This window comes from Buteo buteo, chromosome 18, assembly GCF_964188355.1.
Source record: "Buteo buteo chromosome 18, bButBut1.hap1.1, whole genome shotgun sequence".
Classification (NCBI taxonomy): domain Eukaryota; kingdom Metazoa; phylum Chordata; class Aves; order Accipitriformes; family Accipitridae; genus Buteo; species Buteo buteo.
The window spans coordinates 6,340,884-6,357,518 of record NC_134188.1 but is presented as its reverse complement, the minus strand read 5'-3'; the positions used below and the strand labels follow the sequence as shown (position 1 = coordinate 6,357,518).

Below are 16,635 nucleotides of genomic sequence, written 5' to 3'. Positions count from 1 at the left end.
TGTAATCCAGCCATACAGGCTTATATTCCACTTAATAGTCCATTAGGGTAATATCCAGGCTCACAGTCCTCTGTTCAGTGCATAATGAGATGTCCACAAAAGGGAGGAATCCTTCTCTTTTTCCTGTGGTCTCTAAGCTCAGACACCTGAACTAGAAACTTGTACAGCCTATGGACCCCTCCTTAAAATCTTTAGAAACTGTCAGCATTTTCAGACACTTGGTCTCTTCCCCTCCTTCCCTTGGCACCACAGAATCACTCCTGCAACAAATAGGCCAGGTTGCTTTCCCTGCCTACAGTGAGTAGTATTCCCTCGACATAAAATAGAAGTTGATAACAGGTTTGGAAGCAAAACTATAAACACCAACCGAGAGTGTCAAACAATCTTTAAGAGCTCTTGGATCATGAGATCTGCATGCGTTCACAGAAGAAAGGATCACAGGTTTCCACTAAAACCAAGGTTACAGCATGGAAGCTTCTAAAAAATCTTGGAAGATCCAATTGGTTAAAAAACCAAAGACCAGCCAACTGTAAGAAAATCAAGTACCTACACAAAGAAATCTCCAACTGCTCAAAGCAGGCAGCATAATAGAAAGCATGTACTGCAAGGAATCACCAGCTAGGGGGATGGCAGGCACAAAGCAAGACATGAGATTCCTCTAACCTTTAAAGGCTTACAAAGTTGACAGCCTGCAGAATCAGTCATTACCAGCGCATGTGCAAACTAGCAATGCTGTATTGTGCAACCTCCTGCTGATTTTGGAGGACTGCTAAGTACCTTGTAAATCCACTGACTGGTAAGTGTAGCGAAACACTGCATCTACTGCTGTCCTGTGAATGACAGAAGTGGACTACTTGTTCATCTTCTGCAGGTAAAGGACATACAGATAGAGTCTTTCCCATCTCAGCAGGAGAACCAGAGGGTGGGTTTGGACAGATGGCTTAAAAAAGAAATCTTGAACCAATCAAAAATACTTGTTCTAAGGGACAAATAAGCAACATCTGCCACAAAATTCTTACACTGAGATTGGAATTAACCACAGCAGCAAAAGGCACAAGGAACAAATTCTTCATCTGCCTGTCTACCACACAGCAACAGAGGAAGCGCAGGACGGTATCTGCTACAGGCTGATACTGGTTACCTCCTCAGGCTTCTACATGCAATGTGTGGAGGAAAACGTGCTGTCAAGGGACTTCTGAACAGGAGGGACACACTGCAGCTCGAAGGAAGCCAAAGCTAGACTATCTTTGATATTGCTAATTATAATCAACAATTTCAAAACTGAAGTCACATCCGACTTTCCCATTTGGGAAATTACAATGGATTGTATCTATGCAGAGAAAGAAAAACTCATAGAAGAAGTAAAGCATTTGTGGTTTAAGTACAAGGGATGATTAAATAGACTGCAAGTCAAGACCAGTCAAGTGCTATAAAATGAGCTCTTAATACAAAGAGGTAGAACGCAACACAGCTCTTCTGAAATGGATGAGTATTTGATTTATTAACAGATATTAGATCTCCCAATACAAGCCCTGAAAGGAAAAGAAAAGTTAAGTGGTTTTCTTAACTGGACTGAAGTGTTTGCACTGATACAGGGTCCCTGCTTTCACAAAGGTTTTTGTATTCTACCAACAGATAACAAAGTGAAGACTTCTCAATCTCTCTCACGCTTTGATGCAAAACTAACAATGACGTCAGACTTGCAGGCACCAGGTTAGGCCTTGCTCACAGAAATATTGCTTGTAAATCAATCCCAAGTATTAGCCATGATTTTAAGTGTTAATTCTGCTTTCCAGTGACTCAGAGCCTGTGCCTAAGTCCTCCCACAGGGTCTAAGGATGGCATCTTAAGATGCATTGAGGCAAAAGGATAAGAGATCTTGAGATCATACTCTGAATATTGGATATAGTTGTGTTCATACCCAGGTCCTCAAAAATGGTATCAGAATAGAAAAAGTCACAAACCCAGATATCCTTATGGGAGTCAGCGACCTGGAAAGTGACAGTGACATATGCTTAAGTTGGTTTAGTGACCTCAGAAGGGGTAAGGGAGAGAAGCCATCTATCTGTAATTATATGAAGGACAAGGACACAGACAAAATGCTTTGAACTAAACAAAACAAACAGTAGATTAGAATAAAAACTATTACAAAAGTCCCAATTCTGAGGGTTACTATGAAAAAACGATTAAAAAAAGTCATTACTCAAGTCATATAAAATCAGATTCAGTTGCTATCAATAATGAAGAATACCTTGGGCCAGGAATAGCTTTGCAATGGCTTCCTAAGAGGGCCAAAATGATTTCTGTCTGCCTGGAAGTCTGCGCTAACATTACATTAATTCATTAAGTGAATGACAAATCAAAAGGTAAACTAAAGGCAACATGTTATTTCATAACAATATTTTCCATTCCACGAATAAAATGACTCTTCCATTTTTGTATCTGAATTGCTCTAAGGTATCAACAGAGACCTTAATTTTATTTTTCTGTGTTCTCTTCTTCTCATCCCTCACAAAAGCAAACAGCCCTTAAATCTAGGCAACAAACATCTGGCTTTACACATTCAAATGAGGTGCATCAAAACAAACAGAATAATTCAAAGCTGACCACAAGGTCCCACTGGCTCTTTTGCTCAAATAATTAAAAAAAGATGAGCTTCACCACCAATTAACCTACTGAGCACTAATTAGCATTAATGAGGATTTGCAGCACTTGGTATAGCTTGACCCAGAATGTCCTCCTGAGTCCACTAATTGGCTGGTGGCAAAAGCAGGGCTCACAAAGAAGGGAAGGTTAAAGTGGATGCAGGTGTGTTAAAATTGGATCTTCCCTGAGAAAACACACACACAGCTCAGTTAAAATAAAAATAATTCAGGGCCCCCCTTCTCTTAGAACTGAACTCTTAAGAAATGAGTTTGTGTTTTGTTACGATTTACGAGGGGAGATAGAGAGCACAGACACACCAAATGGGCAAAGACACTTAGCTGCCATTGGTTTTAACTCACCGCCCTTCTGGATTATTCAGAATTAGTCAGATACACACATATGATACGATTTGGGTTTGTTCCTGCTTTTCCACTTTCTAGGAGGAAGAACTGAGCTACTAGTGAAGCCTTACCACGGCTATGCAAATAAAACACAGAAGCACATATCCCAGCTGCTATCCCTCTGCCTTAAAACCACACAAAGAACCCGTGGCAGAGGCATGGTTCTTCCACTGCAAGATACCCAGCATCCATGGGCAAGCCCAGAGAGCAAGCAAGATACATATGTCCATGGGTAAGCCCAGAGGACAAGAAAGCTTGCGGCTGTTTTTCCTGTCATCTGAATAGCTATGAACCTCTCGCCCCTACTGCCTGCAGGTGCAGTGTCACTGTTTTTTCTAACCTAGGATGCTGTCGCAGCAATTAGCAACAGGTAAATCATTGTACAGCTTGGTTTGAAACAGAAAACCCTCCAAAGCTTAGGCTGAAATTCCGCCCTTAACTCCACAGCCTCCCTCCTACCCATATGCATTTCCAAATGGAGCAGCAGACAAACCCTTGCTCAGCCTCTTTCTTTCCACTGTCACATATTCTTGTTAAATATGTTGTTTTCTGAGAAACCCTGGCTGGCCTGCATTCCTCTCCTGTTGGAAGAAACGTCTTGCAACACATTGTCCTCACACTGCGACAGCAGGGAGGGAAGGGAGAAAAAAATTTCTGCAAAATATCCAATGTGGCTAAACGCAAGGTAAAAGATCAGGAAGTTTCTGTCCCAGTCAACCTTAGCTGTGGATTAGATTTTGAAGGGAGAAGAGGATACTCTTCTCTCCCTTTTTAAAACTTAGAATTAAAACATAATAATTTATTTCGTCCATACATTCCAAACAGTAACTTCCACGAAAGTTTGCTGTTTCTTTGTTGACATGCTTCTGTCACTGAAAGTTACATCAACATAAAACAGGAAGAACAAGAAAAAAGGTCTGAAACAGACTTCTCCAGCTTTGATCAGTCCTAATCACCAAACTGTTTACAAGCAGATTATTGATTTTCATTTCAGTCTCTTGGTTCTCACACTCCATTAAGTTTCTTCTAAAGAACCACCAGAGGTTTGAGCACTATGACTTCTCCCCAAGTATGACCTGGCAGAGGGGACTCATGGATCCCTCTACTAGGACACCCAAGTATTCCTGAGCATTTATTCACAAGTTCCATCTCTCATCTTTCATGCAGCATAACGCTGCTTAAAGCCTTACAGCATCCATAATGGTCCTGGTGGACAAAGAGCGAGTACCATAATCCAGGCAGAGTCTCTGGCTGCACCTTTGTAATTAGCCAGAGGAGACCTGGTTTTCTTCCTCAGATACTCCCTGCCAGCTGAGTGCACTCCCCTAGCACAGAAGCAGCCCTCGGTTTAACTTGTTTTCTTTTAGTTTGGACTCAAGTGCATTACTTGAGTTCACGTAAGGGAGTTGGAGTTAAGCAGCGGGCAAGAGAGCTGACAACTAACACAGACTTGGTGTAAGCAGAACGTCAAACAACATTCTTACAGACCAGGAACTCAAAATTAAAGCATGCAAATCCTCTCAAATGCAAGCCACGCTAATGCTGAGGGTTCAGCAAAACTCTGTATGCTCAAATACCCAGAACAACCCAGAGCTGTAGAATAAAGGCCTGACTGGCTGAGTGAGCAAATATACCTCCATCCTCTGGGCTTTGGAGACATCGCAGAGAGGAATCACCCTCCTACTGAACAGCAAGAGTAGCAACCGTAGGCTTCTGCTGGTTTCTCTCTTTTGGTCCACAAAGGCGAAATGTTATTTTTGGTTATCTAGCATTGGATTGCAGGAATGTTTTACTATGAGGTCCATCAGGGTAGGAGGTCTTTTTAATTTAAAAGGCAAACAGGCACTACTGATAATGAAGCTACAGTGTAATCAAAGGAAATCTCCGGAGCATTTCACAAGGAAGCGTCTGAGGCATATAAACAGTAAAACAAAAATCAGCATTTTCTTTGCAGAGTCAGCGTCTACACACGCTACTCCTTAATCACTCAAGATCCAGCTGAAATAGAGAGACATCCAAATCCATGCTCCTTTTGCATTTTTCTGTAAACACTCATCAACAAAACCCCAGACCATGGCTAGAAGACCAAAGGGTCACCAGGCACAAACCACAGGGAAATGAAAACAGACGTGCGGCCTGTTCCACTTGCAGGCTAAGAAGTATGAGAAGTTCCCTATCAGAGGTGACTCCTGCGCCAAGATAACCAAACTTTAGGGAGCTCCGTGTCCTGGCTGAGGGTTCAGCAGCAGCCAGCTCTCCAGGGAAGCATGCCCTGCCATGGTGTAACATCTCCAGGCCTTGTTAATGCAGCAGCTCCCTTCTAGCTGCTTCCCAAGTCCATGCCACAGCCACAGAGAAGAAACTCCCTTTCCCTAGAGAGGGGGCAACTATTTAAGGAACTTTCCCTCTTTAAGGGTTATATTTGACATTACTCAGCCAAACATTTGCCTGTTAAGCATCAAATGCATCTGGATATGTGGCCCTGCAAGACCGACTTGGAGCATACTTAAAGCAGCCATATAGTAGTGAGCTCTCAAGGCCTGCAACATGGAGTAGAGAGCTCAGCTCACAGACAGCTGCAAGTCGTTTATCCCACCTGGATGTGAGAAGGTTGAGTGTCACACAACTCCAGGAGCAGCAGCAGCTCCATGGACACCCTTTGTGGTGACTGATGACTAAAGCAGTTCCTGCCCTTCCCAGCCAGTCGAAGAACCTGACAGTGGTCCCCACACCATCCGGCTTCCTTCAACTCGTTTAGCACGTTGACCAACAAACAGTTGAGCGGATCCAACCGAGGAGACAGGGCAAAGGTGGGCCAATATGACCACGGCTGGTAAGGAATGGTCTGGGAAACTCTGAAACCAGCCCTACAGCCACATCAACAGAACCCCATGGATCCAATGCCCTAGAGAAACACTCGTGTTACTGGTAGCGTGCTACTTCACCAGAAGAGCAGCTTTCCCTGCCCATTACATCTCAGAGGTTTGAACGCAGGACCCCAGCATGAAGAAGAGCCCACAGCCAGCATGCAGCAGTGGGCCCCGTGTCGGGTACATGCAAGTCCACCCGTGTTGCCACATCGCCCCGTGGCAGTGGCAGAACCACCCTGCGACAGCAGACAGGGGCCGAGGCATGTCGCGAGCTTCGGCCAGCCCTGTGTGCAGCACCCGGACTGTATGTAGAGCTCTGGGACCGAATTCTCCACTCTAAGCCCACAAAATCCTCTTCAAGTTGGTCCTTGAAGTTGTATGGCTAAAAACAGAAGGAAGCTTTTCCTTCTGGTGACAAGCAAGGATGATTTACATTTCCTTTTGTCATTAACAACATCCTAAGGCAGAAAAGCCAAACGGATCCCTCCTTTGACTCCTAAAAATCACCTGGACAATCCATTCTAATCTTCATTTTTGAGGCTGTTACTCCTAAACTTCTTTGCAAGACTGCTTCTTTGAACAGAAGACAGTATTACCAAGCACCTTTTAAAAATATCATCTAAAAAAAAAGCAGACACTAAACATCACATGCCTCTCTGAAAAGCAACAACCCTAAGAAAATAATAGATGAGATCTCTCTCTTAGAGTGCCTTCCATTTCTAAGCACTGCAAACATTAAGCATGTGTTTATGCATTTCATTACATGGCGGAGGGGCAGGGGGTAGGCATCATTGTCAGCTGTCCCAAAGCCAACTAACTAAACACAAAGTTGAAGCTGCCCAGTTTTGCCTTCAGCCTTTCCAAAATGTGGGAATTGACTCAATTTAAACGTCTGAGAAGCAGAAAAGGCTAAGCGTGGCTTGCTGCTTTTCAGCTCTCCTCCTTTCGGTATCAGTGCTGTTTACTTCTTGTCCCTAAGTGCCTCACTTTGCACTTACTCTAGTGGGTGCTTGGTCGTATCCTCTACAGATAAGGTGGCAATGCAGTTGCAATTATAACATTCTTTTCCTATTGACTCATTTTTTCAGAAGTAGTCCCCTTGGAGATTGAAGTTTTCCATGCTTGGTCTCTATGTAAAGATATTTTTTGATTAGTTTTGGGTGTTGGTTTTTTTTTTTTTAAAAACCAAACTTCCTGGTTTAAAAAAAGTCCACTTAAATACTTTGACTAAATTTAAAATGAATTCTGTGTTCAAAAACTCTAAACTTCTCTTATCAGGTTTTTTCTTCCTTTTTTTAGAGAAAAAAAAGCTAAAGGACAGCTCAGAGGAACAACAAAAACTGATGAACTTTAAAAGTGTGTAGATACAATTTACAGCAAAGCCCAGGACATTTGGTTGATCTGCAAAAAAAACAAATTGCTTTTCTTTAAGCTTTTAAGTATTTTGTAATTGTCCACTAAAAATTTAGTATCTAGTATAACTTCTGTTTTCTTGTCCTTGCTACAGGTAACTCAGTACTTTATCCTTTGCCACGAATCAGAGGCGTGAATGCAGGCTGCCCTGCCTCTCTTCCGAGATGGGGTTAGCCAGTGGGGTTAGCCAGCGGAGGAGCTGAGGCCAAAGCAGACTGCTGAAGCCATTAGGCTGGAATAGTTGTTATGGAACAGTTCTCCTGCTGTGCAGCCTGGAGGGAAGATTTCTTCTTTTCTCCCCTGTGGAGATCCCCGGTACCCAACCCAGTAGCTCAGGATTAGGCATTAGAGAGATTGGCCCCTTAATCAGTTTTAACTCTCATCTTGTTACGTTCTCTTTTTTCTCATCTTTTCTTTCAATTTACAACTTCATTTTGGCCTTTGTGCTGATACTGTACCTCCATCAACTTCGACTTTGCTAGCAGATTTGATCACAGCTCTAAATCCTTCTCCAGGTCACCAGGTTTTAACCCTATTTGTGCACTGGATCTCCCTCAAGGTTACGTGATGGGCACAATCAGGATGTGAAATAATTAATTGCACTGGAGAAGGCGCGTGTCAGCTCCAACTGGTTGGTGCTAGCAGCTGGGCACTCGGGTCCTCAGTGCCAGTGGCAGCATGATAACTCCCCTTTCATCTCCATGGCCAGCTTCTGAAACCCTCTCTGCCGTCTGCTCCTTCCCACCTCTGCCCCACGGCCTCCCCACTGCTCAACTCGGAGCAGAATCAAACCTAGTAATTTAACAAGTGCCTCACACACAGGGGTTAGAAATGCCGGAAATTAACGGTACATATTAAAATGAGGAAATAATGTGATGATTCCTTACTGATACGGGACAGGAGGGAGAGAGAAAGGGACAAGTGTAAAATAAAACAAAATTATGCATTTTCCACCTACCATACACGAATGTTTACCATATGGAATCAAAGAATTTAAAAAAAACCCACTGATATAATTTTATGTGCCTTTTGCTAGTAAAAGGAGTCTAATATCTTTTTACTAGAAAAGCTGCAAGGAAAAATCGTAAATATGCCAGTCACTTTGTTGTGTATGCTGGTGGAGAAATCTTGCCTTTGCTTCCCAGAAATGGTGTGAAGAACATCTGGAAAAATTGATAAAAAGACTCTGAAACCTCAAAAACCAAAATACACCCCTCCCCTCTTGAACCTCATTTTACGCTCAGCTGCACTGGATGGGCCAGATTCAGATCACAGTCATGCGTATCCTGAGTAAATACGCTCAAGTCAACACATTCATGAAACAAGAATTTGGCTCCAAACGTCCAATGCCGTTTAACCAGGTGAAAACACAAGACTGAGTTTGTTTCAAATAAGATTCGTTGTACGTGCTGATGTGAAGGGGCCTACTGGCACAGTCTCCCTATTCAAATAGATATAATTTGAAATGCATCAATAAAGAGACAAAGTGCTTTGAAATATAATGAGCCCAAACCTCATTCCTCTTGATCTTAATGAAAAAGCTTGCCTCTTCCTCAGGAATCGTGAGATCAGGTCCTCAGCTCGTTCATGGTTTTGTTAAGAGAAAAGTTAAGTGTGTTTTACCATTTCTGCTTCTGCTGGCGTGAGGCTGAGCGCTCTGCTGCTCTCGGCTCCGTGCACAGCCGCAAGCCTGAGTCAGGTTTCCCGTGTTCTTCTCTTGCTCCTCCCCAGGGACCTGTGGAGTGGGCAAGTCTCCACGGGTACTTGTGTCAGCTCGCCGATTACCCACCGGGTCACACAGCTATTGAAATGAGATAGGCATCTGCCCTCACCCAACAAATAAAACCAAGGCTAAGATAAATAAGACAGCTCACTCTCAGGGTGAGAGCTGGTCATGCACATTTCACTAAAGCAACAAAGTTAGATTTGGTGAGAAGCACTTAAATGAAAGAGAATCTCCACCAGTGCGTCTTCTTGTTGAAGACAGACAGTGGAGAGACTGTGGGGAACTGCTGTTTTAGGTACACTGAAAAACAGTATTTGTTTTATGAAATGGAAATGAAAGAAAGAGGTGGCTAGCTGTCATTTAGTGGGTGTCTGAAAGCAGCAAGAGTAAAAAGGCATACTGAAAAACGCTGCGCAAAAGCACAACGCGGTGCTTCCTCGTCACTCGCGGCTATACTTCGCTAGTTCTGTAGTCACTTCCCTTCACCTTTGTTAAAGACAAGGCACTGCCTCCCAGATTCCTGAATAATTCGAAGAAATTCTTCCCAATACTTCAGTGATGCAGGCACTTTTCTGCAACACCCCAGACAGGCCCTTCAGCTCCTTGTAAAGTACGTAAATCGTGAAAGCTACATTGTTCTTCAGTATCAAATAATCTTCTAATCCCGGCCTCCAACTGATTAAAAACAGAACAGAAAAACAACCAAAAAGCTACTTTCAAAGGGAGCTCTCTGGCAATTCCAAGACAGAGAAACCCTCTGAAACAGGAAATCTACTGTCGCAAAGAGGGTGCTGCACAGCTTTGCTTGCTCTCCGTTCGCTGGCCAGTGGAGCAATAAAGTGACATGGGTTTCCAAAGTAAAGTTTGCTTTGGTCCCTAATCAGGCTTTACTCCACCTGAACTCCTGCTGACTTCAGTGAGAGGTTAGATGGAGTGAAAAGTGAATGAGGACTTGAAAATTTGGCCCTTTATGAGCCAAGACTTAGTTGTAAACTTATTTAAAGACACAAGAATCTCTGCAGCTGAACTCAATGCCACTTTTGAACACAAACCTGTAGAAAAACTGTTTGTTTTCTTTGTGTAAATCTTGCATGTTAACATGATTAGGTCTGCTGGGCAGGTGTCTCCACATGTCCATGTTTGCTTTGGCACACAAGCTGCCCCTCTCACCTCTCCAAATTCATGTAAATTTAGTGTTAAATCCTGCCTTTTGTTACATGAGAGTGCCAGGGAGCCCCTCTCCCTTCCCGCACCAAGGCTCGCTCACGTTGCAGCTGGGCTGGAGTCCAGCCCAGCACCGCTGGGCGCCAGGCTGGGGAGGGCAAGCGCAGGTACTCATCTTCCTCAAGCAGGCAGGTGAGCATGGCACGGCATCCATCGCCAGCCCCTTACTGTGCGCTCCCTCCTCTCTTTCTCAAGCTGTTTCTGGAGTTGCCAGCTTTCCAGATACTTGTTTCCCCTGATGAAATCCCCTGCTCCTGGAATCATCTGATTTTGCGATCATCGCAGCTTCCATGAAAAGTAAGTTTTTAGCTGTCTAGATGAGATATACAGAGAAATGAGAACATGATCCTTTACAGCTCAAAACAATACACTTGATAGAATCTCCAAGCATCACTCTAATGTTATTTGCAAGGTTTTGGGAACCCAGCTGTAGTGCTCAGGGTGCTGACACTCTTCCCTGTGCAGACCAGACACTCCCTGATCTACCACTTGGCTTTCTGTTTGCTCCCCGCCGTTGGTAAGACAAAAATTTGCACCTGCTCTTTTAGATCAATACAAGCAAATTCAATTTTAGAAACCGTTCAAAGGGGCTAAGGTTCAGAATGATGTAATGAGCACTAGTGAAGACATTTTTTATTAACCTGGAAAAATGTGTCTAGCAAGAACAGTTGGCAGGGTGAAGACCCTCTAAGACGGGATATGCTTATTTAGGTATCAAGTGGCACATGCAGATCTCCCAGCACTCCTTCCCCAAGCGCAGTGAGGACCCTGGTGCTATCCTGCTTACATTTTACAGAAATTCAGCTGAGCCACAGCAAACTGTTGGCATCCTGTTGTGCAAGCCTAGATGCACTCGCTGCCTTCTGGGCTTTGTGAATTTCTTTTTGTTTTAGCAGATTAATCCTAAACATTCAGATCTTGCACCTCATTTTTTGTCTAAGGTCTAGGCAATGATAAAAGCAATTAGCTCCCTAAATCCTTCTCTTATCGGTAATTGGGTGTGATTTTTTGTTGTTTGTTTGTGAAAAACACTGAACAATAATAGTGTGCACTATGTGGGCCAGGAAAATAGACCCTGATGACAGCCAGCTTATCTTCCACAGCTGCCTGAACAAACCAACACCTAATGGATATGATTTCAGGAACACTTCCAACCAAGAGCTAACACTGTTACTTGGAGGTGATGGACAGACCCGTGCAGTTTTAATGCAGCTCTCCACTTTCCATTAGAAATGAGGAGACTCCGGTTACTTTCCCTTCCTGCATAGTGTCACATTGCCAGAAATATCCCAAGAGCAATGGGTCTGCGGGCAGGAGGGGAGAGCAACGTGTGCGCCTCAGCACTCATTTCCACTGGCTTCAAGGACATTTTTAAAAAATAAAGAACATGACCCAGAGAGGCTGTAACTGCAGAAAGTTCCCACTCTGCTTCTTTCCCACCCTCACCCTTCCCTTTGGACAAGCACACGATTTCTAGCAGGTGTGAAAGAGCCAGGAGACAAACAAAAAGAGATAAAAGACAGAACAACTCTGAAGAGCACTCAGGAGGCCACATCACAAGCACAGCACACCAGCTCCTAGCAGGCAGAGGCACTCTACCATTATCTAGTTCACAGATGGACCACCCAGAAAATCTGGGAGCAATTAGGAAGGAGAACAAACAAATGCATGGAAAGAAGGGGGGAGGGAGAATGGGAAGGAGGGCCAGAAGGGATTCCTTACATCATCTCCATGCAAGCGTTTCGAGAATGAAGTGAAGCTATATGGAGGAGGAACGCAGATGAAAGAGTTTGCAGTGAGAATGCAATAAAATAAAAGGCTATGAAAACATGTAGTGTACGAATGAATTACAACACGGCCATTAAATTTACAGAAAGTCAGGACAGTGTGTAAACGGAGAACATCAAGTTCTTGGAGACACATACATGCACATATAAACAGATCAAAAGCTGTGTCTCTCACTATTAACAGTACGTCAACCCGCTTTGCAACCCAGGGATTCGTCAGGCAAAAAGCTGACTCACTCTCCTCTCCAGCTGTCAATAACTGGCACTAAATACTGGCAGGAAAATACAAATGCTACAAACCAACACCAATGCAACTTCACATCTTATGCGTGGATAGGAATGACAGCAACAGCCAAGGGGCTCATACGAGCAGAGCCATGTGCCTAGGCACAGCCAGTTTTCTGCTGGCCTGGATTCTACTTTCCTGGCATCTAATCAGTCTGTCAGTCAGCACCTCACAACACCAAGTTACACCTTTCTTGCCTGGGAAGCTGACCTGATTTTGGTACCAAGCGCTTTGGCTCCAACTGACTTCAAGATGACTGCTCAGCCCTCTGAAAACAAGGCCCATTTTTAATTAAACGCCTGATTTCAGGCATCTTTGCTGGTTTTAATTGTGGCACAGAGGGTTGCCTTTGTTGACCAGTGCTGCAAAGTTTGCTTTTTCTTTTTAAATGATTTGATGTGCAGTTCGTGACTTTTGCAAGTGAGCACAAATTATGAACTGTGTTTTGTAAGATCCAAATGTCACAGCAGAAAAATGACTCAAAATAAAAACTGAGCATACCAAGTGTTTTGAAGTGATCTTAATCAATAACACTGTGTTTACTTTGTCTCGGCCTCTGAGAAGCAAACTCTGGTCACTAAGGACATCTTATAAACACATTAAAGTTCACAGAAGCATTTTTTAAAGCTTTTCAGTTTACTATAAACTTGGTAAACTCACTCCCTGATAATTTTCCCTAAAAATAGTGCTTATTAACTCACAAGTTGAATTGAAAAAATCTACTATCTGCTCGTCTCAGCAGCAGCTACAATATGGCAATTAGTTTACCTTAGAATAGACATCAAAGGCTCAAAGGATGACCCTGCCCCAGAAGAACAAAATCTTTTAAAAGCCCCATTCCACTCAGTTTGCTAGTTTATAAGGTTTGCTAAAATCCAGTTTAATGATCATGTAGTTTCTTAGCAAGTCATGTGGTGCCATATTGTGTAAGGAACAGAAGAGTTAGTTCTAAAACCTTTTTGAACTTAGGAAGCTTTTCCGACCAGCTGATGCAGAACCACATTCTGAGATGGTAAATGAAACTGTTGGATGGAAAAGCCTCGCTATGATTTTCTTTAGCGTCTTTCAGAAGAGACAAAAGTTCCCACACAACACATACTCTCCCCTTACAATGAAAGATTCAATAATAGCAATATGTTCAAGTCCATATGGTGTGGATATAAGGGAGAGGCACAACGAGAAACTGAGAACCCTGAAAGCGGGGTCCTGTAAGCTGCAGTGGAAAAAAGCAAAAGCATAAAAAAACCCCCTTAACGTGAGACTGAATAAAGTTGTAGGGCACACTGGATTAGCCAGTTCCCCTTTTAGCTAGTCTTCATATCCTGAGTTGCAGACGGTTCCCTCCCCTGACATGGTTATCAGATTGACTTTTTTTTTTTTTTCCTGGATGTCATACAACAAAGTCCTTTCAAAACCAGTCTGGTCCAGTGGCCAGATAATAGCACTACATGTTACCAGGCAGGAGACTGAGCAGCAATTGCCAATACAGCCTCACAGCAATAACGCAGGAGAAATGAAACTGGAAGGGCTGTTTTTTGGGGGGGCAACAGACATATGAAAAGGAACAACAATAAATGATTAATACAGGAGAAGCCTTCTTACCCTGTCTGGAATCAGAGTTGAATGGTGAATGAGAAATAGGGAGGGGAGAGGACAAGAAGGGTCTGTTTTAAACATTAACATAGGCTTGCCCACCTCTTTCCATTACTATCACGAAGCATGGCTTTTCCCAGCTCTCTCGTCTTCGTCTCCAACTCCTGAACTTGCTCCAGCAAAGTTTTATGGTAGGTATGCTTGGCCCTGTACCACAAGGAAAAGATAAAAAGAAAAACAAAACAAAGAAGCCACGTGAACATTTGTTTTTGCTACTAACCCCCAATTTTACCTCTCAGATGAGAGGCGCAGGGCCTTCCCTGAAGGATTTGCAAAACAAGGCACAGCGTATACATGTCAGTTCAGGTTCACAATACCTGGGAAATATTACATAAGAAATGAGAAATCAGAAGGACTTCAAATTCAGCAGAGCTTGACTGCCTCAACACAACCCTCAAAATCTAACCAAGCAACAAAGCTACAGGACTATGGAGACCTGACACCGCTGCCATGGGACTGCTCGGGACCCGGGCATTCAGACAAAAGAGCTGGGATTCATTGAATATTCATGGCAGTAAAACCTGATTCTACTCTGTCTTTTGAGCTATGCGCGGCACTGCTCTGAAAACCTGAGGAGAGTCTCCGATAATAATTGCTATTCAAGCCCCTTTATTTTCATTTATCAGTCTCACATGATTTGGATTCTCTCTCCACTGAGCTTTCAAAGTGACAGTAACAAGACTGGCTGTGTCCTACTTTCTTGGCTTGGGGATTCAAAGAGCAATCCATGTACCACATGTGCAACCAAAATTTGGAGAGCAATGTCCCCCATGAAGAGACCTGGGCTTTTTTTTCCAAGTTTCACCTACCACTCCAGTGCTATTATACCTACATTACATTGATATAAGGAGAAAATCTAGTCCCCTCTGTCTTGAGAAGTACAAAGCAATAATACAAAACGTGGGGATCTTTCTCCAACAGGCAGGTTTTGATCAGCTTCCTCTTTTGTATCACTTAAAGGAGGACATGTGTCCCACGAGATAATACTGATTTGCAAGTGACTGCACAATAAGCCTGAAAACAAGATGAAGCCAAGTCGGCTGAGACACCACTATGCTTCATGGCATTAAAATAATATTCTTCAACTCTGGAGATAGCAAAAATTTCTTTACAAGTTTCATAAAAATCTTACATGCAGATACTATAATCTTTAACCAGTGTTGTAAAACAATGTCAAACCCCCTCTAACATAAAAATAGTAACTGAAGTATATGTAATTAAAATATAATGAAGATGTCTGGGCAGTAAGAAATAAAGACCACAAAAATCTTTGCTGATCCTATTTTAGATGAAAGTGCCCTGATAGTAATACTAGGCTATCCAAGTCCTCTGGTCTTTGTGTTGCTGAGTTAGGCCCCAAGTATCTCAAAATGAGAAGCTAAAATGAAAACTACTTTTCAGAACACATCTGCATTTAAGAGGAAAAAAGAAGAGAGAAAAACAAAAGATGAAGCATAGCAAAATCTGGAGGTAGAGTATCAGGATGTACTTAGAAGGGCACCCTATTAAAACAAACGACCAAAGGCATATGATCTGCAAGGGAACACCAACATACTGTGACAGAAAAAATCAAGTAGCAAGGATATTTTTTAAATGCATAATGTTTCAAGAATGTGAGATTACCAACAGCTGCACAGAAAATAATTAGATTCAAGTTCCTATAACTAGTTAGGCTAATGATTAGACTGGTCTCCTCTTTGAGGAAGGGAAAATATAGTGATTAAAATGAGAAAGCTTTGAGCTATTAATTCTTATAATCTTTACAGTTGACTTCACTATCACACTCTTCAATTTTAGTAAATACATTGAAATTTTGACCTTGAACTCATCTCTTACCTTTTAAAGAGGCCATACTTACTATTGCAAACTTGAAGACTGAGCATGTTTGGAACTCTTAAAATCCTTTATAACCAGTTTTCTCACAGACAAGAACACAGAAATCTACAAGTTATTCAATCTCTCCCAAGATTCCATGTTTATCTTGCCATACCCCATAAGAGATGAGAGATGTTTTTCTTTTCCCTTAGAGTGAATACTGAACTCAAAATTTAACAGAATGAAGCCTGAGCAACAGAGTCCAATTAGTGCAGCACAGCACAAGGAGACATTGCACTGATATTTCACAATATGGAAAAAATACTGTTGTCCTCAAGTTGGGGATACTGAAGTATTCTGTAAGCAGTGTGAAATGATGAAATATATGGGCTGTGCTGTGGCTGGGTATCCCTAAAGCATCAATAAACCTGCAGTTAATAGGTATGCATTGAGTCACTCCTTCACTTGGAAGCAGGAGCATCCATGGAAAAATCAGTAATTAAGTATTTATGAAAAGGGCCTGAGCTAACCTATCCACATGTCTCTCCAAAAACAAACACTAAAATATGGTATTACAATTGTCTCAGAATCTGGGCTTGCTCCCATCAAAGCGAACTACAAATATTCCATGGACTGCTGGCAAGAGGACTGGATGCTTCATGACTTTTTCACAACGGCACGTTACTAACTTTTGATACACAAAAATACAGGTAGAAGTCTTAGCTTTTACCTTGTACTTTACAAGTGGTTGTAGATGCACCACCAGTCCTCAATAAATTATGAGATGCTGTGGTCGATGCTACTGCTCAGCTGA

At 42.7% G+C, this 16,635-nt stretch overlaps 1 protein-coding gene across 1 annotated transcript in view; it reads right to left on the bottom strand.

The window, feature by feature from the left end:
• The window catches only part of ATP8A2 (ATPase phospholipid transporting 8A2), a 306,672-nt gene that overhangs the window by 10,186 nt on the left and 279,851 nt on the right, over positions 1-16,635 (bottom strand). The window contains exon 35 of the mRNA XM_075050583.1: positions 14,049-14,153. Within this exon, the coding sequence (XP_074906684.1) occupies positions 14,049-14,153 (105 nt within the window). The remainder of the gene's footprint in view (positions 1-14,048; positions 14,154-16,635) is intronic.